The 24,619-nt window shown below is 48.4% G+C and overlaps 1 protein-coding gene across 6 annotated transcripts; it reads left to right on the plus strand.

Moving 5' to 3' along the window:
* The first annotated feature begins 248 nt into the window (after positions 1 to 248).
* Positions 249 to 24,519, plus strand: LOC311359152 (glutamate receptor-interacting protein 2-like). Of its 6 annotated transcripts, XM_084479123.1 has the most exons (25): positions 273 to 310; positions 749 to 839; positions 3,419 to 3,502; positions 4,567 to 4,702; positions 6,743 to 6,888; positions 7,726 to 7,809; positions 7,958 to 8,033; positions 8,705 to 8,850; positions 10,278 to 10,428; positions 10,549 to 10,718; positions 12,778 to 12,918; positions 13,587 to 13,748; positions 14,146 to 14,332; positions 15,712 to 15,857; positions 16,071 to 16,151; positions 16,552 to 16,615; positions 17,455 to 17,600; positions 18,207 to 18,351; positions 18,641 to 18,780; positions 18,926 to 19,108; positions 19,212 to 19,362; positions 20,027 to 20,144; positions 20,536 to 20,760; positions 22,090 to 22,236; positions 22,528 to 24,519. In XM_084479123.1, the coding sequence occupies exons 2-25, from the start codon at positions 800 to 802 to the stop codon at positions 22,720 to 22,722; spliced, it is 3,264 nt and encodes a 1,087-aa protein (XP_084335249.1). In that variant the 5' UTR covers positions 273 to 310; positions 749 to 799; the 3' UTR covers positions 22,723 to 24,519. The 6 variants fall into 6 exon arrangements, with proteins under 6 accessions (XP_084335248.1, XP_084335250.1, XP_084335253.1 ...); XM_084479122.1 differs by having other exon boundaries at positions 249 to 839; XM_084479124.1 differs by having other exon boundaries at positions 249 to 839; positions 13,623 to 13,748.
* The last annotated feature ends 100 nt before the right edge of the window (positions 24,520 to 24,619 follow it).

Here is a 24,619-nt window from a genome sequence, read left to right on the forward strand (position 1 = left end):
CACATATGTGCACATGTATGTGTGTATGTGTGTGGAGGGAGCACCAGTGGAGTAGTTTTAAATGGGGAAAGAATGAGTGTGACCGTGTGTGTGTTTGTATGGTGGGGGGTGGGGGGGGGGCGGGCCGGGGGGGGGCGGTGACTTTGTCGCGTGTGTCTGCCTCAATGCACCCCTCTGGCAGACGGAGAGAGATAGGGAGAGAGGGAGTGAGAGAGGGGGAGAGAGCAAGAGAATTTGCACAACCACAGTCGCCGTGGTGGTGTGTGAGAGAGGAGTTGTATCCTAGCCCTCTGTGGGAGGACGATAGTGAGTGAGTGGAAATAGGAATGATTCATCCTCTGAGACTAGATGAGCGACCAGTAAGATTGCCCCTAGAAAAGCAATACATCGAGATGGAGGGGATGGGTCCTATTTGACCCACTTTTTACTATTATTAAAGAAAACCGTTACTTACAAGAAGAGATTCAGGATTTTTTTTTAAGGAAGAAAAGAAAACATTGACTACATTGATTCTTTGTCCATCTATCTCTTTTTTTTTTAAGTCAAAGGCTTGACGATATACTACTGAACTTTTGACCGGAGGAGAATCCTTTCTTCAGCTGCAAACAGTCAAAGAGAATGTTGCTGTTTGGTCAGATGGCAGAGAATAAGAAGGTGTCATTGCGGTTTTCTGTAAGAGGCTGAGACTTTGCTTGCCTTGGAACATCGTCTTTTGTTTTGTTTCTGTTTTGTTTTTTTCTCCCTCCAGTGGAGCTAAGCTCACGACCCTGAACAAAACGCCAACAACTGTACTCCAACCATGCTGTGTGGTCTTAGGAGAGATCCAAAGAGCAGCATTGGTAAGCTCACCACTTCCATGCTTACAACCATGCTTCCAGGGGTTTGCTATTCCCCCCAAGAGTAAAGGCTCCCAGGCAGATTGTCACTGCCTTTCAAACGGATTGGTGCCAACAGTGTTTCAAACATTCAGAGGATGGGAACAACCTCTACCAGCGCAGCAAATTCTGGCGAAGCATTATTAGATTATGATCATATATATATATATATATATATATATGTTTCTGTCATGTTGTTAATTGCATGTAAAGCAGTTCATTAGTATACTGTTGTTATCATTTATATAGTTAAGAAAGTAGTGTATTCAAAATGCACTGAAAAAAAATACCTAGTCTAGAGTTTAGAAGTGAGGCTTCATTGTAATACCTTTGTACAGATTGATGTGCATGTGTGTTTCATGTTGCACACGGGGAAGCATTGCCTTACAACTGCTGCAGCAGATGCCATAGGACTTTTGGCATCAGCTCCTCACAAGCTCCCCTGCTACCGTGATGTGGAACACATAAAAGCAATGCAAACTGGGTCTGGACGAGAGTGGTGTATAAATAAGGTTTAATATCTGAAAATAGCAATTTGATTTCATTGCCATTGTCAGCGTGGCCCCAAATCTAACCTACATTCTGATTGGTTCCAAGAGGCATTCAGTGCCCTGAATTAAATCAGGAATTAATTGACTCTCCGGATATCTTATCTCTTATGAGATTGCCCGAGATTTTCGTGAAGTCATTACAAGGCTTTGTAAAAAGCCTTGGCAAAAGGCAAAAGCGCCTCCACACATGACATTAGTGAGGCACAAATAAAAACAGAAGCAGAGCTGTTTATTATTCATCTTCACAGCGGTGGTTCTTCTATCCCTGCCTGTTGGGGTCACTCACTTAGGTTATGTTTAAAGACATAGGGGAAGATGGCTACAGAATGCCCTGACAGTACAGTAGAGTGAAGTCACGTGCGGACGTATAGGGGCTGTGTGCGTAACCCAGAGCTACCATTCCCTCACGACTTCAGTGACAGCTGCTGGTCTGTCAGGGCCCTCAGGAAGCTGTGTGATTACCATGCTTATGGCCAGCTCTATGTGACTTTAATGTGTCATTCTGTGTGTGTATGTGTGTGAGTGTGTGTCCATGTGTGCACATGTGCACTAGTTAATGCATGTGTTAGGGGGGCGTGTGTTAGTGTGTGTTAGTGTGTGTTTGTGTGTGTGTGTGTGTGTGTGTGTGTGTGTGTGTGTGTGTGTGTGTGTGTGTGTGTGTGTGTGTGTGTGTGTGTGTGTGTGTGTGTGTGTGTGTGTGTGTGTGCATTTCTCTAAGCAGCTGTAGTTGACATTTCCAAGGATGTGTTTAAAGGGTTTTTGAATTACCATAGTATGCATTGGTATATGTCATGTGCTTGGATTCCACATGTACACGCTCTACCGGATTGAATTACATAACTGTAATGGTCCTCTTAATGGCGCAGACTTGATACTTGAAGCTGTGTATGGATCATGAACATCAATCCTAAACATTACATGTTGAAAGATTGCAGATATTTTCTGCTGCTTTTTTAGTATGATTGCGCAATCGAAGAATTCAGAAGGAAGGTTTTGCGTGAAAAGCTACAATAATTTATGATGTGTTTCTATGAATTGATCCATCTCTCACCAGTACATCAAAGTAGTAGTAGAGTACAGCAAAATAATCAGAATCTGAAAGGATATATTTAGCAGGGCAATTTTTATTTATAAAATACATTTCTTATATAATATCCACACTACAAAACACAAGAGAAACCTTCAGGGTACAGGGTTTACTTTACATTTTAAACAAGTAAACCCAAAGCACACCCTGTGTGGCAAAAGCCCTCCCATCTTAAAAAGAGAAATTGGCTGAATCCTTCAATTTTAAAGATGATATTTAAACACTAAGGATGCAAGCTGAAAAGGTAATCTTCCATGGGCAGGATTAGCGAAGTGCCACGTCAGATCCCCCATTGCAGGGACTGCTGACATGCTCCAGGAGCTTTATTAACAGGTCCGTGTGGCCAGCCCATGGTTAGACCTAATCTAGGGCCAGCGGCTCAAAAAAACAGCATAAACCATTTTCCCTGCAGTGCAGATTAAACCACTCTTCGTTTTTTTAGTAGCAGCTGGTGCAAATGACATGAAAATGATTATTTTCCCTCTATGCTCAGAAAGCCCATTAAGCACATGCTGGTCCTTCATAAGAAGCATTCCCATGGTTTACTAGTCACATAAATCAAGCCATCGCAGAGCAAGTCTTGTGTTAAATTAACAGTTTCCCAGGGTCTCCCCCTTCGGACCGGAAGGTGACGCTTGACCTCTTGACCCCCCGTCCTGTACGGTTGTCTTGGAAACCACACACCCTGTCGGCGCACCTCCAGACTCGAGAGTTGGGGTGGATTTCCAGTCAGCTAACACCGGATAGCTGTCAGGCTCCGATCCGAAAGAGAGACCCCGGGCCTAATGGAGGGATGTGCGGACTGGAGGATGGCTCCTGAGACCCGTACAGCTTTGCCGTGCTGCTCCTAGGACACGGGCACTCAGTTCTGCTCACCCACAGCCATGTTCCTCCTCTCTCCTCAGACGATGGGCCCTACTCCAAGGGAGGCAAGGACTCGGGGAGCACGGACCACCACAGCCATGCCTCCCAGAGACGCAGCCTCACCGGTACGTTCCTCGTTCCAACACTTCCCTTACTGGATGAGGTTAAATAATGTCTCGTACACAGTTCTTAACTTGAAAGGAGACTTCACACCCAAGCCAACTAAATCAACTTTTATATTTTCCACACCAACACTGTTTTATTATGGGATGTCAGTGCTGCTAGGCCCATTTCACCTGACTTGTTGGGATAAATAACTGAGTATATTATAATAATCTTTGAGGTTGGTTTAGCTGTTTCCTAACCTCAGTGGCCACTCAAAGAGCTTCACAGTCAATGCCTCACATCCACCAATTCATGCACACATTTAGAAACCGGGGGTGCCAATGAGGCAACAACCAGCGCGTTGTAGGCAGGGTTAGCTGCCTTGCTCAGGGACACCTAACCAGTTCCCTAGCAGGAGCCATGGAATCTAACCGCCAGACCACCTGCTGTTTTCTCCAGACTGGCATGTTGCTTTATATATCTTGCAAATGCTGAGATGCGATGGAAAACTGCCTGTGTGGCACCCGCTGTCATTGTGAGTAAACTGCAGCAGCCTCCCAACGTGAACTTCACATACAGGATCTCACAGCCCAGCACAATGCGGCCCTTCCACCCGACAGAATGAGACCACGTCCACCGTCCACGTCAGCCAGCACCAACATCACTGTTTCAGGTGGAACCTCACTCTGAGCTTAACAACCTACTTAGCAGACAAAACGCTCACTCTCCATCCAACCTCTGACTTGGCTGACCTGGCTTATTCTCACGTTGTTTATTAGGAAAATCACTCTTTAACAACAAAGCCACGGAATGCCCTTCTCGTATCATTTGTATGTTTGTTTGTTGTTGCTAAGTTGCCATTGTGTCATTCTCCACTCTCCATAATACATGGCAGAGAAAAAAACGAATCAAAACCGAAATGCTGATGAGAAACAATGAAACAATCTGTGAGATGACGATAAGAAAATAAACAAAGGTGTTCTGTTCCAACCCCCCCCCCCCCACCCCCCCGGGGAGAGCTAGTGATGTGGCGGCGGTGTGCGGTGGCGGTGTGTGGCTGACTGTGTGTGTCTTCCCCCAGCAGAGGAGTACCGCGGGCTGACCACGGTGGACCTGATGAAGAGGGAAGGAAGTAGCCTGGGCCTCACCATCTCAGGGGGCTCCGACAAGGACGGCAAGCCCAGAGTGTCCAACCTACGGCCAGGTGGGCTGGCTGCCAGGTGAGATCTCTGCTCGCTGATGCGATCCTTATTGCCCTGGCAACCACACCACAGCGTGCTGTCTGGCCAAATTATGCGCTTTCCAAAACACACACACACACACACACACACACACACACACACACACACACACACACACACACACAGTGTGAGTATATATTAGCGACACCTGCTCGGCCTAGCCGCGGGACGAGTGGTGTAGTGTTAGATCAAGCGTTCCACCAGGCCCTGTTGGCCACAGGGGGCGTTACACAACCACGTGGACTCCAGAGGAACGAATGGAGATAGCAGGGAAAAAAAACATTTTATAAAACTAAAATATCATTTTAAAGTTGGGTTTGAAAATTGATACGACATTGCGGTTGCCTGACTCACCGGTGATGTTTAGCTCTATCTTTAGCGGTTAAGTATTTTTAACCTTAGCTCATTTCACTCTGGATGGTTTCATTATGACTGAACTCACCAGTCCTTCAGAAAGAGAGCACAGACCAAGGCATGGTGACTAAGCAGCATGTGACTCCTCACCAAATGACAGAATTTGTCTCCTATTTTGTCTTAGAGACAAAATAGGAGACAAATTCTGAGATATATACGTGTGTGTGTGTGGGTGTGTGCGCAAACGCATGTGTGTGTGACTGTGTGTGTGTGTGTGTGTGTGTGTGTGTCTGCTTTCGTATGTGTGTGACAAGAATAGAGAGATGAAAAGGGTGAAAGGGCTGTTGGATGTCTACTGATGATGTCATGCATGCACTCATGCCCCCGGTCATCGTTCTGATTGGCTGTGGCCCAAAGAAACGTTCTGAGGCCAGAAGGAAGGGCAGCACAGCCGTTTAATCTGTATTCCAATGCAGAATCTGGATTCATAACATCAATATGTGGAACTGTGTGCAAAACTGGGTTTCTCCAGCTTTTCCAGAAGTGGGTCAGCACATATATACATGTGTATACATTTTAATTAAATGTCCAACTGACGTTTATGGACATTGCCCTAACAATACCTTCTAGATATGGAATTTGAATCACAACCCAATAAGGTAGATATCGGATATTATAATAATAAGGCTATTATATCTGAGGCAGTTATCACCGACCCTTTCAAAAAAGTTAAGATAGAGAGTAGACAGTTTTGTAAACAGTAGACGGACCACTCCGTCGCTTTTATCTTATCTGTCCATCAGGGGGTGTGGGTGGGCACGACAACCTTTGGAACAACATATGCCGCTTTTCCACCGCCAGTACCAACTCGACTCGACTCGACTCGCCTCGACTCAACTCGGTTTGGTTGCGTTTCCATCTAAAAAAGTACCTCTTCAATGTGGGCGGGTCGTAGAAAAGAACCTCTCCACCATGGGCGGGTCGTCATTAGGTTTTAATCACGGGAGACGCGATTCCCGGGAAATCTGAATCTGATCAAGACTATTTCCTGATTCCCGGGAAAGGTTATGATGGGAAATAAAATAAAATAAAAAGCGCAATGACTGCGCGTCTATTGTTGTCATACGGTAACGTTGATAGAGGCGAAACTCGAGCCCTAGGAAAGGAACGACACTGAAACGAAACAGCGAAACGCCGGTCCGTGGACTCCAGCCACGCCGGACACACACAACCACGCCCGACACACATAACGACGCGCAGCCTAACTCTAGCCCCGGGAAAGGAGCGACACACACGGCGAAACGCTGATCAGTGTCCCCCTCTGGAGCGGGTTCGTGGACTCCAACCACGCCGGACACAACTTAACTTGAGTGAATATTCCCATTTACAGCCGCTGGCCAATCAGTTACCAGCAGCCTGTTTACGTCACACAAAAGTACCTACTCCGCTGGCATGGAACCTCGACGGAGGTAGTACTAAAAAAAAGTACCCGGTACTAGGTACCAGGTACTTTTTTTGCCAATGGAAACGCAAATAAGGCGTGGCGAGTCGAGTCGAGTCGAGTCGAGTCGAGTAGGTACTGGCGGTGGAAAAGCGGCAATAGTGTTGCCCAATTTAAACGAGTTGGCCTCGCCTCAAAGTCCCTCTGGGTCTCCTCCTCCACAGGAGCGACCAGCTGAACGTGGGAGACTACATCAAGTCTGTGAACGGCATCAACCTGTGCAAGCTGCGGCACGACGAGATCATCAGCCTCCTGAAGAACATCGGGGAGCGCGTGGTGCTGGAGGTGGAGTACGAGCTGCCCCAGAATGGTAGGTTGAGGGGGGGGGGCTGGAGTACGAGCTGCCCCGGCATGCTAGGTGGAGGGGGGCATGGTGCTGGAGGTGGAGTATGGAGGCTGTGTTGTCGGTGTTGTTGACGGATGTGTCCATCCGCACTAATGTTACCAGGAGTGGGCGATGCGCAGACAGTACTGGTGTTCTGGTGTCTGTTGACATGCAATAAAAGTGAGGCCCATCTTGGGTCACATCTGTGAGGTGCTTAGGTTGGATGGCAGATTTGCATGGCCTGCCAATTTTAAACCCTGAAACCAGGCTTCAACAGCGAGCCTTAAGCTCAGCTCCACCTGAAACTGGATGATCTCAAAGCTTGGTTTACCGGGCAAAATGTCAAGCCTCTCCGTCAATTCCAATCCTAATCTCGCTGTAGAGTAGGTTTTTCACACAGAAGGACATCCCAACAGCTGCCCTGCTACTTAAATTGATATATGTCAAAACTATAAAAGATAACTTTGGTATTAGGAAACAAATGACGTCAGATGCAGTCTCATGGTACTTTTGTGTGACTTTATAGCTACGACAGTGTCTAACGTCTATACTTAGACATAAGAGCCAGTGAATTTAAAATGTTCTTTTTTTGTCTTATATGATCGTCAACATAGTAATCTATGCCATTTTATCACTGTTTATATCACAGTGTTCAAATTCCATCTGAGGGGTCACTGGATCTTTACGGTTTTAGGTTGAGGAGGAAGATACAGACGTGGCATTTCATCCTGTACATAACGTCTTCAATAACCCAAGTAGAGTGGACAAAGGGCAGCTGTGTGCTAAGTGCTCAACTGCTTTGTCCTCTCTCCTATATATTAGTCCAGAACCCTTCGGGGATGCTCACCAAGACGATAGAGGTCTGCTTACACAAGGAAGGCAACAGCTTCGGATTCGTCATGAGAGGTAGGAGGCATTGGAAACATGGGATGGCTGACAATGGGATGTATGCACTATATACACCCAAAACCCTTCCACTCTTTCTGCGTTACATCAAACCTAGGTCTATGTCATTGCATTACAGATCTGCCCCCTGTCTTTCAATGTCTTTCAGGGGGCTTCCATGAAGACTGGCACAGGTCTCGCCCTCTGGTGGTGACTTATGTTAGACCCGGTGGTCCTGCTGACAGGTGAGGACTCGGACAACAAGAGACTGTCTGTGGATGTTGCTGTATGTTGCTGTATGTACCTGTGTGTATCTGCGTGTTACTGTGTGTACTTGTGTATACCTGTGTGTATCTGTATCCTTCTGTATTATACTACATTGCTATAACATAGCAATTATACTACATATTGCATATTCTGCATATCATACAAGGAAGCAAATAGTGATTTTCAGTCTATCTGAAAATCTTTTTTTCTATCAAATAAATAAAAAATATGTTAGATGACAGCAGTCATCCTGAGGCCCATGATGTGCTTTGCATTTCACATTTAAACATCTCTGACTAAAACCGTTTGCAAATTCACCACACATGCCCCCTGAGGAGTGACCTACTTTTTGTCGCATTATTTGGGAATAATCTTTACTATGATTTGATGGAATTCCATGTGAATATTATATTTCAGCACTTATTTCTACAGCTTGGACCACTTTTACACCCTCTACTCCCACTGCATCCATACGACCCTTTCTTCTTCTTTCATTCTTTCCTTCTTTAATTACTTCATTCTCTCTCGCTTCCTTTCCTTCTCTCTTTCTTTCATTCTTGCACTCTTTTATTTTATTCCTGTTTGTTTGGTTATCTTTCCCTCCCTCCCTCCCTCCCCCCCTCCCCTGCTCCCCTCCTGTGCTCCCCAGGGAGGGCACGCTGAAGGCGGGCGACCGCGTGCTGAGCGTGGACGGGCTGCCGCTGACCAGAGAGAAGCACGCCGACGCCCTCACCGCCCTGATGCAGAGCACCCAGGAGGCCCTGTTCCTTATAGAGTATGACGTGTCCGTCGTGGGTGAGCACACAAACATATGCACGTGCACACACACACACGCACGCATACGCACATGCACACACACACACACACACACACACACACACACGCGCACGCATACGCACGTGCACACACACACGCACACATATGCACACACACACACACACACACACACACACACACACACACACACACACATACGCATACGCACATGCGCACACGCATAACATGCACAACCACATATGCATGCACATAGTGGCATTCATCCATGCTCACACATACACACATACCCAAACACACACACACACGCACACACTCCCTCACTCACTCACATGCACATGCACACGAAAGCATACACACTCACACGTGTATTCTGTGGGGGAGTGAAGGCTGTGGTAGGCTCTGTCTCAGGGGTGCATCGTGGTGGTTTAACCCCACAGGAGAGAGCATTGAGTGTAAGTGTAGGAGACGCAGACCAGGAGGAGGTGGCTAGGTAGCCCAGGGGGGGGGGCCAGCCAAATGCCGGCCCCCCAAGAGCTGGTGAGGCACGTTGTGTGTGGCATGATGGTGGTCCTAATTGAGGTCATACATGCTATGAAGGCAGCTTTGAATAAATGACGTGTGACTGTATTAATAGGATGCGCTGGAGAGGAATGCAGCCTGGCATGGGGAAAGGTTAATTGCTGATTTGAACTTTTAAACATGCAGCACAGAGAGGCAAGCAACTTTAATGCGGCAGGAGAGGATGGACTTGCATCGAGTCAGGAATCTGTGTAGGGGTAGTCTAGTCGAGTGATTGCATTCCAGCCACGAGGTTCTGCGTTTGTCACTGTTGCTTGTCAGCATGTCAGATAACATTGCTTTAAACAACTGTGTGTGTGAAATGTGTTGCGTTGTCGAACATGACTGCATGTCTGCGTGTCTGACCCCAAGTGAGGTGAGGCTAGGCATGAGTGGGGTGTGTAGTCTCAGCTGTTCTCTCTATCCCTAAATCCTAGTCATCACTCAAGGTCCCAGAGGGCAGGAGAACTCTCATAGCTGCTCAGTCACAGCTAGCTCTCCGTCGTACAGCCACAGATCTTTAGGATTCTGTCTTATCCTCTGCATGTCATATCCACCGCACGCTTGTCACACATCAACTCATACAGGGGCTTTCGCTTTGTCGCAATTATTCCCTTCCAGATGAAACTGTGTACCGTGTTCAACCATGAACCATCTTAATAATATTAGTCCATTATCTATGGAAATAAAGTATATACAAATATTATCTATTTAACATAATAATACAAACAAAAATAACAATAGTGTGGCTTGCTTGGAAACCACACTCCTAAAAAGCCACAGCTTTTGATAGTCAAAGAGCCAACATAGTGAGAAGTGTTCACTGAATCCCTGACCCTGGTTGTATAAAACCAACCCGCAGCACTCCACTCTCTGTCTCCCTCCAGAGGCGGTGCAGCAGGCGTCCGGCCCCCTGCTGGTGGAGATAGCCAAGGTCCCCTCCAACGCCGGCCTGGGCATCAGCCTCAACACCGCCGTGTTCAGGAACAAACAAGTCATCATCATAGACAAGATCAAGGGCGCCAGCGTAGTGGAAAGGTAGATCTGACAGGGCCGGCAGACATGTGACCGGAGACATGAACGGTGAACACAGATCACCTTTCACCGGGAAAGCATGACCTGACGTCCTCTGACAGGCTCACGTCTCTCCCTGTCAAGGTGCGGCGCGCTGCATTTGGGCGACATCCTGCTGTCCATAGACGGCACCAGCACAGAGCACTGCTCGCTCATGGAGGCCACCCAGCTGCTGGCCAGCACTGCCGACGTGGTCAAGCTAGAGGTGCTCCCGGCCAATCAGAGCAGACTTCCCATCAGGCCCCAGGAGACGGGTAATATATGGGATGCCCTGATGAGTGTTTTTATTCAAATGTTTGTATTTTATTTTATAATTCCCTTCATTTATTTGTTAATTTTTATTTCAAAAAAAGTATTGGACTCATTATGTTCACGTTTCCCCTTTAGTTTATTAGGGTTGAGCCAAGCTTTGCTAAATGAATGCCTGCTGTAGCAGAAAACAAGAGAATATTAAAATTTTACTAAACGTATAAAAAACAAACTCAACAAAGCACTCACCTGAAAGTAAAGGCAGCTCCTACTTCATAGCGCAGTGGCTGCCTAACAATTTCCCTTGGGATTGATAAAGTAATCTCAATTGATCTTGCTGTCTTACTTTAGTTAGGAACATACAGGTGGTCCTGCATGTGAGGAAGTTAATTGCATTGTGTGCCCTTCTGAACACACAAAGAGACAGGTGACCTGTGTATAGTCTGTAGTCTATATAGTGGCAGCCCATAGCCTTACACATAATTAAGGCCACCTTAAGTATATTAAGTATATATTTACCATCATCATGAAGGGGGACATTTTTAAGGACCATTAATATCAGGAGCCGTTTTCCATGGAGATTGTTTTCAATAAATACTATCTTTTATCATTACATATTTATGTGAAAAGAGGAGTCTGTGATATCTGTTTTTCACTGCAACTGAACTGTCTCGGAGTGGAAAATGATCAGTTTATGAGAGGAGACGTGGGTAGAATTAGATGATGATCTCCAGTCTTCATTTCTCCCAGGATTAGACGACACGATAATCACAAAGATGCCATTTGTGTCTCTCCTCTGGGGGATTTCATACAACTGTTACGGGCTTAGCAGTTAGTGTGGCTTGTTGGTTTTTTCTCATGCATTGCTGATAGACAACATTATTTCTTGGAGAGACTCCCTTAGGTGAGCTTAACGTAAGCTGATAGAGGCGTGCTGTTCGAGTGAGTCCATTAGAAACAGCCAGGAATGAGCCAGAGAGGGTGGTAGTGATGGTGGAGGTGGTGGTGCTTGTGGAGAAGGAGGAGGAGGAGGAGTTGGAGGAAGCTTGGTCATGTGTTCTCATGGCATTTACTCAAGATTAACCTGGTACTCAGAATACAGCGGCACGCATCCCAGCCTGCTTCATGCATGTTTCTTCCAAAGCCCTTCCATGGAAGTTAGTTGTAGGGAGATTAGCCGCCATGCTAATGAAGCGGCAGGGATTACTGTCACATTTAACTTCCTGTGACACATTTAGATTCCAGAGAATCTGCGTTTCCAAGCACATTATTTAGGTGCACGCCATGGCTCAAAGCTTCCTTATTTTAAAGACCGATATTTCAATGTAATTTGATGAAATACAAATACCATATTCAAGGGTGACATACAGAGTCCATATTAAAATACTCTTAGGCATGGTAAAGGTGTTCCATTTCTACAGAAAAACAAACAATTCAAGGTCAGCAGAAGCAATATTCACCACAGGAAGGCTTTTGCTTCTAAGAAGCATTCATAAGTGAATAGCCAAATGAGGGCCGACCCCTGCATTTAACGTCAATCAAGCTTTCAGCTGTGGCCAATCAAGGTGCTGAAAACAGGCCACTTCCCTTTGTCTGCTCATCATGGTGGTCACGTTGGCTCTGGAACACAACAATAACGCCATGTCCGCTGTTCACAGCATGCCAGCTCTCTGGGTGTCTTCTGACTCGTATGCAAATGAGGTTCTGAAAATGATGGCCAATTTGCACCTAGCGTTTCTGGCACTTAACAGTAAATGTAAGAAGCTTCACCAGACCCTGCTTTTTTGTCTTGTGTCGGATTCTCCGATGCTAATCACAAATATAGCACGCAACACAAGGATTTGGTTCTGGTGTACCATGACGAGAACATTAAATATCAATTACTCTGCTTGGAATTATCCCCTGGGCTTTTGTTAGCTGTGGTGTATATTTAGACGGAAGGATTTCATGGTTGTTTTTTTGTTTTTTTTTAACAAATTCAGTCAAGGCGGGATGGGGGGGGGGAATGGCAATGAAGACGGCCTCAATGCATTGGCTCTCTCTCTTCTTTTTTTCGTTTTGTAGTCAAAGTGCAGAAAAGCAACCATCATCACTGGGACCAGAGCTACTGCCCACCTGCTCCTCCTCCTCCTCAGCAGCACACAGGCCACGGGAAGCCATGGAACAGCCCGAGCCACGCACACAACCACCAGGACCACGGCAAATGTAAGTTATGCCATGTGACATGTACTGCTGCTGGCTACACACAAACACACACGCACACGTACGCTCATGCGCACACACACGCACGCACGCACGCACTCACACACACCCGTCGTAGGGGAAAGACCTTTTTTCCTTCAGCCCATCACAGAGAATTATTTCCAGTAGATTTACTCCTCCTTACGTCAGTCACCATATTTTTGTGTGTGTGTGTGTGTGTGTGTGTGTGTGTGTGTGTGTGTGTGTGTGTGTGTGTGTGTGTGTGTGTGTGTGTGTGTGTGTGTGTGTGTGTGTGTGTGTGTGTGTGTGTGTGTGTGTCAGCTCGTGCGCAGGAGGTCGTGTTCTGACGCTCAGATGTATGATAGATAGATGACGTCACCAGCCTACCCAGTGGGCCTGGCCCTACTGGCAGACTGATCTACCAATCATACATCTGGGTGGACACGGCCACGTATGACGTCACTAAGGGGTCGATTGTGAAACAGCTCATCAACACCGCACCCGTCTGTAAAATAGGGGGTCCTTTAAGCGAGAGGAGGTTGTGTTTTATTTCCGGCATGCGGGTCTGCCTTAAGCGTTCATTTGCTCGCATCAGGAGGGGTGTGTGGGTGTATTTAGTGGGGAGGGGAGGGGGTCTTGATGTGTGTGACGGTGAGTGTGTCTCCTTCCAGCTCTGGTGAGCGGTGGCTTCTCCCCTTCCTCCACAGTCACCTCCGGGTTCAGCAGCCAGGGCAGCAGCAGCCTGCCCTGCCCCGCGCCCAGCCTGGCCCCCGGCAGCCCCCGGGGCTCCACGGGCAAGAGACGCCACCGCACCAAGGACCACAAGAGCTCCCGTACGATGGCTAAGACAACCTGTCCCTGTCTGCCACTGCTCTAGTAGAGAATGGCTGTTAAAAGAGATTACTGCTTGTCCCCCCCCCCCGTCGTCCCCTTCCCCCACCCACCTTGACGTGTTGTCGGATCTGACCCATCACAGATTTAAACCTGAGTGGCGTCGCGCTGATGTATCTCATGACTCATACTCCTCTCTCTCCTCCCCTCCTCTCTCTCTGTCTCTCGTCCTTTACATGTCTCGTTCTCTTTCCGTCCTCTCCATCTTCTCTCCAAAATCGCCCAAAATCCCCCTCTCTTGCCTAATTTACTGTTTTTAAATCTCTCTCTCTCACTCTCACTCTCACTCTCACTCTCTCTCACTCTCTGTGTGTCTCCCCTCCCTCGTCCCTCCCCTAGTGTCTCTGGCATCCAGCTCGGTGGGCCCTGGGGGGCAGGTCGTCCACGTGGAGACCAGCGAGGTGGTCCTGCGGGGGGATCCGCTCACGGGCTTCGGCCTGCAGCTGCAGGGGGGGGTCTTCGCCACCGAGGCTCTGTCGGCGCCCGCGGTGGTCCGCTTCATCGAGCCCGACAGCCCCGCCGAGAGGTAGTGCACACAGTCGACCACACACACACACACTGTGGGCCCCCCCCCCCTCAAAGAGATATGCACACACATGAGCACACAACGGGGTCACCTTGAACTCCATGGAGTGCAGCTGGACCTTGAGGGTCCCATAGCGGATCATCCCAAGCTCCACTGCATCTGGAAATTACATCATGGTCGTTACCATGGTGCACCGAGGGGGCTTTCCCTTTTTTGATATCAGCCGACGGCGCTATTAACCAGCTACCAGGGCAGGGTGACGGAGGAGGATAGGGACAGTGTAGTCGCTGAGGTGGATGACTCCCAGCCAAAAGGTACTGGGTTCAGGTCCCAATCTCCACAGCCCCACCCGGAGGCCTCCTTGATCCTTAATGACCTGTATATCTGTCACTGTGTGAGTCTCTTTGCGTGAACCGTGTCTGCAAAATCATTTGAAATAGCCTTTGTGTGCAAAGTGTGTGCAAATCTCCTAATTGAGTCTTCCCCAACAGCGGATGAATCAAGCAATGCATTATTGATGAGGCCTAGTTATATGCTGATCCTGGCATTGTGTTCGGGGAAATCCCCCCCGTTTTGCAAATATTGATCAAAGACGACATGACACAGGCTAATCAACAGCAGCGGCGGCGGCGGCCAAGCCAGTGTGTCACGACAAGCCACAGCCGAGCTGTTGTGGTGTAGCCGCCCCTGTTTTACATGATTAATGATAATCCCCTCTGCTGGTGACAGAGCACCCCGTCCCCTTGGGAATGTCATATGAATTAGCCAGAGTCCCCCAGCGACTCCAGTAGAGCGTGGTGTTGTGATGAGGCCCACGCTGCAGGCCTCTCAGGTTAATGGATAACTCGTCCTGTTAGACGGGCAGGGGCCTGTGTGTGTGTGTGTGTGTGTGTGTGTGTGTGTGTGTGTGTGTGTGTGTGTGTGTGTGTGTGTGTGTGTGTGTGTGTGTGTGTGTGTGTGTGTGTGTGTGTGTGTGTGTGTGTGTGTGTGTGTGTGTGTGTGTGTGTGTGTGGGGTGGTGTTGTGTCTGTGCAGTTAAAAGGTTGAGTGGGTGGGATTGGTGGCGTTTGTTTTGTGGGTTGGCTCTCAGCGTGGCGGGGTTGAGTCCGGTCAGTTTCTATTGGGTTGACGTCGCCCGTTGAATGAAACTGACAAAGTCTTGCTGATTGACGGTTTTGGTTGAGGATATGGTTTGAACCAGTAACATCCTGGGTTTTGGCCAGTATAAACTCTACTCCCACTGCGGTGTTATGAACGTCAATCCTAAAGCTGGGTTCTCTTTCCCTTTTATAGGGTAAGAGAAATTAATTGGAAAACGGATCAAACATGTGTGTCCAGTGTGAATGTGTATTGTGACCCATGTCTGTGGTCTATGTGAAGGTGTGGGCTGCTGCAGGTGGGGGACAGACTGTTGTCCATCAACGGCATCCCCACGGAGGAGGGCACCCTGGAGGAAGCCCACCAGCTGCTCCGAGACGCCGCCCTGGCCAACAAGGTCACTCTTGATCTGGAGTTTGACGTTGCAGGTAATATATTGCACCTTATATAACATGCATCTTCCATTTGTCTTAAATATTGGGAGCTGCATCTTCTATTTTAAAGAAAAATAAATTGTTTTCATAATGGTTTCTCCTTTGTTAATTTCTTTGTTAAAATACTGATGGCTGAATTTTGAATGTTGTATATATTTTTTACCTGCTTTTCCAACGTTATTTCTTTGTTGCTGGTGTCCTCCTCAGAGTCGGTGGTTCCCAGCAGTGGAACCTTCCACGTTAAGCTCCCCAAGCGGAGAGGGGTGGAACTGGGGATCACTATCAGCGGTAGGTGAATGTGTGCACCAGGGGGCAGTGTAGCTCAACTTTTCTTTTTTCTTTTTTTAAATTACACTGAATGGTCATTCCGTGCACTAAGTTCCTCTGCCTAATCTCCTTTCCGAGAATCTCGATTTTGTTTGCCCTGAAATCCCTGTCTGAGTATTGTAGCCTAGTTTAGAGAAATTCTATTTGCACTCCACCGGCATTACGTATTTTAACGTCTCAATCACTGTGATGAGCATCAGACAATGAATGGCTAAATTGTAAAATATAAATGTATGCATTTAAATAAACTGTACATCAAATCATGTTCAATCGTTTCTCTGTGCTTGAAATAACAATAATAACAGTGGTTGTGTTTGAAAATGGAAAATGTATTAATAATCATTTATTTATTTATTTTCAGCAAGCAAGAAACCAGACAAGCCTCTGATCATCTCTGACATAAAGAAAGGCAGCATAGCACACAGGTATGCATTATGAATATATATGTATGTATGTATGTATGTATGTATGTGTCATGAGTATATATGTAATATCTTAAAGTAGCAATATGTATTCTGTTGGTTGCAATTTGCAACCTCACCAGTAGATATGCCATTGAATCACACTTCAAATAATGTTGTGTTGAATTTAACATGAATTGGTTAAACGAAAAACACTGTTTACTGAAGTAGATCCTAAAACATCTAATGTTATGTACTGATTGTATAAATAAATGTTTGAACATATCCCATGCTGAGATATTCTCTGCTGGTCCACATGTGTCAGTGGCACACTGCAAGTCACTTTTCTAAACCAGGGACTGAACCACATTTCCTCTGTCTGACTGGGGATTATTTATCAGGAACGAAATGAAACCATACCTGGCTTGCCCTCTGTATTATACAAGCCTAATTGGATTGAGTGGCCAAAACTGGATCAGTAGGACGAAGCAGCTACATTTACAGAGGGAGGGAGGGAGGGAGGGAGGGAGCGAGCGAGCGAGCGAGGGAGACAATGGGTGAGAGGCGAGGGAGAGATCTCACTGTCGATTAAGGTAAGGTTAGGGTCACCCCCATCTCCCTCTATCTCTCTCGCTCTCTCTCGCTCTAGTCTTCACAAAACGTGCTAATTGGATTCACACTGTATGAGTCAGACAGAACCTGCTGCTGTGTTGTTGTGATTAAGTGTGTGTGTGTGTGTGTGTGTGTGTGTGTGTGTGTGTGTGTGTGTGTGTGTGTGTGTGTGTGTGTGTGTGTGTGTGTGTGTGTGTGTGTGTGTGTGTGTGTGTGTGTGTGTGTCCCTTGCCTATCATTCTGCCCGGCAGAACAGGCACCCTGGAGCCCGGGGACATGCTGCTGGCCATCGACAACGTGCGTCTGGAGCGCTGCACCATGGAGGACGCCATGCACGTCCTGCAGCAGGCGGAGGACATGGTGAAGCTGAGGGTGCAGAAGGACGAGGACAACATGGGTACGCACACACACACCGAGACCCAACCACCACGGACGCTGCTTGGAAAGAATACAGAAGCACCAAACACTGTTGCCTCACACACTCATGGTGGGTGGGGGGAAGTGTGGGGGGGAAGTGGTCACCCGCCGGGCAGCTGATAGGTTGTGGGTTCGAAGCCCGATTCACGGAAGGCTGCTTGAGCAAGAGTCCGAACCCCGTGAGTGACATCTATAGTTCACACCGTCCCCGTCGATAAAAGTGTCCACTAAATAGTAAATAGTCCCTAATAATCAATACGATATTCCAGCGTGTTCCCCGCTATGTTGGCTCATCGCTAGCACATGTATACATTTAATCAGGATGGTCAAAGACGGACCCCGAGTGTCACGTATGACCCCGCCACGCTGAGAGCCAACCCACAAAACAAACACCACTCATCTAACCCACTCAACCTTCTAACAACAACAACAACAACAACAACAACAACAACAACAGCAGCCCCATGTCCGTCACACAGGATGAGTCATCTATTAACCTGGTAGGCCTGCAGCGTGGGCCATCATCACAAGCGAGACTTGTGTCTTCACGGCTGTTTTTGTCCCCTTCCTCGTTGGCTGCGGTCAGACGAGCTGGAGATGTCGGGGTCCATCATCTACACGGTGGAGCTGAAACGCTACAACGGGCCCCTGGGCATCACCATATCGGGCACGGAGGAGCCCTTCGACCCCATCGTGATCTCTGGCCTCACCAAGAAGGGCCTGGCGGAGAGGTGAGCGAGCGTTGACCCCGAAGGGAGACGTCTGGGCCGGCTCAAAGAGTCGCCTGTGGCCTGGTTTGGAAACCGCAGAATGAGTGTTCTGTTTAACGGCGCCGTTAAAGTGTAACAATAGCTCTTCCCTTTTCTATTTTCCCCCCTGTCGCTGTGTAACAAGCAGCTGCTTTGTTGTTTGTTGTTTGTTGTGCACTGAAGAAGCGCCCGGACAATGAGTCTGGGTGACCACTGTCTGAGGCTGCCCCCCTCTCCCCCCCCCCCCCCCCCCACTGTCTCTGCTCTGAAGGACCGGGGCCATCCATGTGGGGGACCGGGTCCTGGCCATCAACGGGGTCAGTCTGAAGGGGAAGCCTCTCAGCGAGGCCATCCATCTGCTGCAGATGGCCGGCGAGTCGGTCACGCTGAAAATCAAGAAGCAGGTGGACAGTACGTTGTCGTCGGCCCCTAGCGCTGTGTCTGTCTGGGAGAAAGCCTGGATAATGTCCCGTTCCGTGTGTGTGTCCGGTAACGTCAGGGCCCAGAGAGGCAGGGGTCTCACCACCTCCTCCCTCTCCTCCCGCCGGTTCCCCAGAGCGCGGCGCCCAGCAGTCCGTGGAGCAGACGGGCTTTCTCAGCGACCCAGAGGAGGACTTCCTGAACGACTCCCAGAAGGCCGGCCAGTGCTGTGAGGTCTACTCGGCCAACGTTCCCAGTATAGACTCGGCCATGAGCTCCTGGGACGGCTCCGGGTTCGACGCCGGATACTGTAGCCAAGGTGGGCTCATAATAATAATAATAACGAGGGGTTTCCTCCATGTTTTTTTTCTTCCTCCCGTTTTATCGTTTCTCATCAAATCGTTTCGATTTGGTGTGATCAGGGACGTACCTCCACAAGGCGTCGGACCTGACGCTGAATCCGAGCGAGTGGCGACGCACCAAACACAGAGGCAACGCTGGCAGTGCACAGCATCAGCACGCCGCCGCATACGACCGCAGGTTCACCGAGGAGGAGTGGGACAAGAGGCCCGGGTGAGAGCACACGTCCGGCGCCACCAGGCCCGCCACCAGGCAAAGGCACCAGGCGTTGGAGTTCCCTCCCTGTGGGCCATTTTTGTTTGTGGGGCCAGCCTTCTAAGCTGCGTTGCTTAACAGTAAATGGTGCCTTTGTGCGGTAGTTATTATTATTGTGGATTTGAGATGGCTTTCTGACGTTTCTTTGAAGTTTCTTTGAAGTTTCTTTTGAAAGGCAGATAGTTGGAAAAGTTTTGGGTCATCATTTATTCTTCGACTGTCCCTTGTCTTTTCTCTTTCTCAGGTATTATTTCTCTCCTCTGCTTTACTAACTTCTCTCAACCTCTCTCACGTAAATTAAGCTTGTCTACTTTTCATGTCTTTCTTAATAAATCCTCTCCCACAAAATCCCTCTTAGGGTCCGAGGACCCCTCAGCGCTGTCTTTTCTTTGGGGGAGGCAATTCTTGAGTTTTATTGTTTACTTTTTCCATATGAAGGCTGTTACTAATAGACAACAATTTTCACTTATTTGCTTCAAAAGAAAGCGATAACAATAACCCTCCATTGTGGTCCTGACTGAGTTTTGTTATTTTTAAATAAAAACCACATTACCCACACAGCACCAGTCAACCTCAGGACAGCAGGGGCTGCTCTCACGTTTTGGTCCCTGCACTGTCACAGATTCGTCAGCCCCCCTCGTGGCCACGACGCCCTCCCCCACCAGGGAGACAGCTTCTGGTCCCAGGCCCTGCAGGACCTTGAGACCTGTGGCCAATCGGAGATCATCAGAGAGCTGGAGGTAGGCTGCCAGACAGACCATCCCCTCCCTCCCTCCCCCCCCCCCCCCCCCACCTCTCCCGCCATCTGCCTGGCCTCACTCTTTTATTCATAGGCCCCTGTCGGCCTAAGTGACCGGTGGGATGACGCGCTATGATAATCACCAGAGTGCGTTAGCTCTTATTAACTCTGACAGGACGGGGTTAAACGCCTCCTGTCCCACCGATCACCAAAGCCTCCTGTCCTACTGTCTTATATTTACAATGTTTGTGTGCACGCACGCGCCACTTCCTCTCTCCTACCCCCCCTCTCTCTCTCCCTCTCAACACAGTCCACCCTTGATATTTTTGTTGCTTACGCACACTATACAACATGACCCCCCTCCCCATGAGACCCTCTCCACCTCCCCCCAGGCCTCCATGACTAGCAGTAACCTCAGCCTGTACTTGGATGAGACCAAGTCCCACGAGGACACTGTGTTCCAGACAACGCTGAGGAGGGAGGGGCCCCGCGACCCGCCCAGGGCCAAGGGCTCCCTGGACCGCTCCGCCAGAGCCCGGCATGCCCCGGCCACGGGGAGCATGGGGAACGGAGGCCTATCCGATGTCTTGTCCCCCACCTCTCTGGAGCTGCACAAGGTACCGAGGAGGAACTCCAGAATGTGTTGAAAAGGTTGATTCCCCTTTTTGAAAAGGTTACACCACATATGCATTACCTTGTTGGCTAACACACTGACCGCCGTCTACGTTGTACACCTACAATGCCGGTGTACAACAGTCGCTCATCAGTTACTTAGCAGAAGTAGGGTTATATTCAAATGTGCAAACCACTCAACACCGCCAACCGCCACTTCGTTGAACACGGACCACATGAGGCGACACGGTGGAAGTCTGCCGTTCACCACATCCTTAATCACCACCTGAGATTATTGTCCCAACAAGCACGTCCAGGGGGAATTCACCTCTTCTTTATTTATCATATGCGGTTTCTCTTCCATCCCTCCGAGTTATTTTACCTCAGCGCCTCCTCCCGTGTTTTGCCTGAGCACGCGATGCCCCTCATCATCATCCTCCTCCTCCTCCTCACTGCGGCGGTGGCGTACTGGGACTCTTGTGTCAGGCCAGTCAGGACTTGCAGGGTGTTTACATGGCAGGAGACGAAACGCAAAGGACAACAGTCATTACACAGCCTCTCTTCCCACAAGCCGAGGCTCCGAGTGTGTTTACCGCTCTCCTCCGGCCACACGCTGCGTCGATACACATCCTGGAGAGGCTCCGTGTTGCTGTAATTAAACCGCTGCATGCGATTTACTCTGAGGGGCCGTTTAGTGGATGTTGTTGTTGTTGTGGTGGACGGCGTTGGTCACACAAGAGGCCCATTGGTACAGGGAGAAACACACGTTGTAAAAAAAGAGCCGGACAGCTTGATTAAAAACACCGTCCTTGGCCTCGTTCTGAATTGCTAGCAAACCGTGATTAGTTTAGATAATATGGAGACAAACAGCTACCCGTATAAAAGCGTGTCCTTGGGAAATATTTGTTTTGAAAGGAAGTAGACCACGGTCGTCCCTGCAACGGACGAGTTGCTGTTTTTAATCCTTTTATTTTCTACTGGCAAAAAAGCATTAAGTTGTCTCCGGTGAGATCAGTATCCACCTCGCTGCTCCCTGATCCCTGGTGGTCAGCTGTCAACCTGTGGGTGCAGCGAGTGTGGAGCATCCAATGTACTCACGGCACTCTGAGTTGCCATAGTAGCCCCAGCGTGAGCTTACTGAAATGCGGCCCATGAATCAGCTCCTGTGAGGAGGAGGCCCGGGGAACAATGGCCTCTTGTCCACGGGACCGTCTTCAGGCGAACCATCGTGTGTGTGTGTGTGTGTGTGTGTCCGTGTGTGTGTGTGTGTGTGTCCGTGTGTGTGTGTGTGTGTGTCCGTGTGTGTGTGTGTGTGTGACGGCCTGCCCCTCTAGGTGACCCTGAGGAAGGGCCATGAGAGCTGTGACTTTGGCTTCAGCGTGTCGGACGGCCTCCTGGAGAAGGGAGTGTTCGTCAACATGATCCGTCCGGACGGCCCCGCGGACCAGGCGGGGCTGAAGCCCTACGACCGCATCCTGCAGGTGGGCTCTCTCTTTCACCAGGGACGCAGCGCACGGCATCTCCCTACAAGCTCCCCTTTCTTATGCATTTAACTGTAACGCTACAGATGAATACATAGATAGAAAGATGAGGTCAGGGGCTGCATGCTGCATGTCCTCCCCTCCAGCTCCCATACCTTCCTCTCTGTCTCGCTCTATAATAAAAAAAAAGCATAAAAAATGCAAAAGTAAATCTTTAAAAAAAGAAAGATGAGGTTGAGATTGCGACTGGAGCCCACTGTTTGTTGACCTCTCCTCCTCCCGTTGCCGCAGGTGAACTGCGCTCGGACCAGAGACTTTGACTGCTGCCTCACCATCCCCCTCATCATGGAGGCGGGGGACAGCCTGAGCCTGGTGATCAGCAGGAACCCATCGGGGCACGACAACGGTCTCCCGGGCGGCTGCGAGGACCACTTCAACGCTGCGTTCTGTTTGCCTGAGCGCCGGTCCAACAGCGTGGCACTGTGACCGAGGTCGATGATCCCGGCAATAAACATTAGGTTTTTGGAATGCCTGGCCTAGCACAACAACACATCGAGACACACACACACACACACACACACACACACACACACACACACACACACACACACACACACACACACACACACACACACACACACACACACACACACACACACACCGCATGCACACAGGTTTTGAGTTTGTTGTATTGCGCATTCACCCACCCCCCCCCCCCACCCCCCACCCCAACCCCTCACCATTGCACTTCTTACTTGCAGCTACACAGCAAATCAACATGCACAGAATGGTTCCTTGGTACAAATGTTGGGCACACTTCACTCATTCATGTGTGTTACACTTTAAGGCACTCGCTCACATTCACTCCTGCTGGTTCCAGAGCAGCCAGAGCCATCCCCTCGGAGGCAAAGCACAACACATGTAAGCACAACACACGCACAGCGTTACATAACCAGGGATTCGTAGCTCCTGACTTAGCCGGGGCTAAGCACACACATCTCACATGCACGACTCAGGATGCATTTGAACACTACACGCACACTTTTCCCCCACAAAAGCCCCTAACCACTGTGTCTTTGATGGCTTTGCTTTGTCAGTTTGAGTCAGCAGCACGCATGGTGTTTTTCCGGGACGTTTTACGACACAGCCCTCCTGGGTGCATGCACTTGGGCACGTTGTTTAATAAGAGTGCACAATAGTGCACATGTACACTTGTGTAAGGCGGTGTTGTTTTTTTGTTCAGACATCTTTTCGTTGACCTCAACAATCCCCCTCACTTAACAAACTATTGTGTCAACGATCAAACATAGTGTGATATAACCCTTTACATCCACGAAAATGGAAATTAGATTTAATGGTTTCCAAAGTGTGTTTGCGTTTTGGAGTTTTGTAGTTTACACATCATCTTTGCCTTATTATGTTATTTAAAAAGACATTTTCTCTATTTTTGATGTTCTGGAGATCAAAGTCTGTTTTTGATTATTTCATTCCTTATCCAAGTGTGGGTTTATGTAAACAGCTCCATGAGGCAATGCACCAGAGTGACCGGCCGTGACACTGAGCTTGGTGCTTCTCTAATGCTCTGTGGTGGGGGATCAATCAGTCCGCTGGCCCATATGGGATGAATAACACAATGTTTCATCAATGAATGGCAAATAATTATGTTGCTGTGGTGTGGAACGTAAGAGCCAACCTCGGGTTTATTAGGCATTTCTCCCTACAATGGTTTTCCTGATTGTATGAGATACTGTGCATGCTCAGCATGCATCCTATGGACCAGTCCTCCAACACTTTGCCCTTGTTCCTGAGAGGTTTTGTCAAGACCCAGACAGGTTGAGTTTCTAGCCAACCACTTCAGAGAAAATCTGAGTATACTTTTATCAATGTGTTAACTGCCATAAAGACGTGGGGATATTTAAGCCACATTCCCGTTTCAATGCAGCTTCGGAGGGGTCTTAGACCTTGGGACGGTATTTTTACTATTTTTAAGTTATTTCCATATGTTAGGTATTCAGTGTCAGTGTGTTCAGCTGCCAGTATTTTTGCTTTTATTTGACATGGCTAAGAACCAGAAACCTTGTGTTTCCCAACCACGTAGCCTGTAACCGTAGTTTTATTTTTTTACTGACATGCATGTGTGGTCTGTGTGAGATGTGAATGCTGTTGTATAGTTTTGTTCCCCCCCTCCATTCTATGATAGAACTTTAAAAGGGAATTTAAGATTATTTTTATTTTTGTTATACTTATAAACTAATGTATTTCTTTTAATTAAATTCCATGTGAAATTAAGCCTCAAGTCTACTTTTTTTCTTGCTCTGAAAGGTTATGCAAATGAAGGCTGAGACTCTAAATATTTTACCTGTGATCCAGTTCATTACAAGTG

Source organism: Micromesistius poutassou (genome assembly GCF_964030765.1).
Source record: "Micromesistius poutassou genome assembly, chromosome: 15".
NCBI lineage: Eukaryota > Metazoa > Chordata > Actinopteri > Gadiformes > Gadidae > Micromesistius > Micromesistius poutassou.

What these genes read in the sequence shown, in the direction of transcription:
- LOC311359152 (XM_084479122.1), top strand. Translation starts at nt 800, where the DNA reads ATGCTGTGTGGTCTTAGGAGAGATCCAAAGAGCAGCATTG. An exon ending in GTACGAGCTGCCCCAGAATG is followed by an intron (nt 6,889 to 7,725) that starts GTAGGTTGAGGG and finishes CCTATATATTAG; the next exon opens with TCCAGAACCCTTCGGGGATG. An exon ending in GGCGCCAGCGTAGTGGAAAG is followed by an intron (nt 10,429 to 10,548) that starts GTAGATCTGACA and finishes CTCCCTGTCAAG; the next exon opens with GTGCGGCGCGCTGCATTTGG.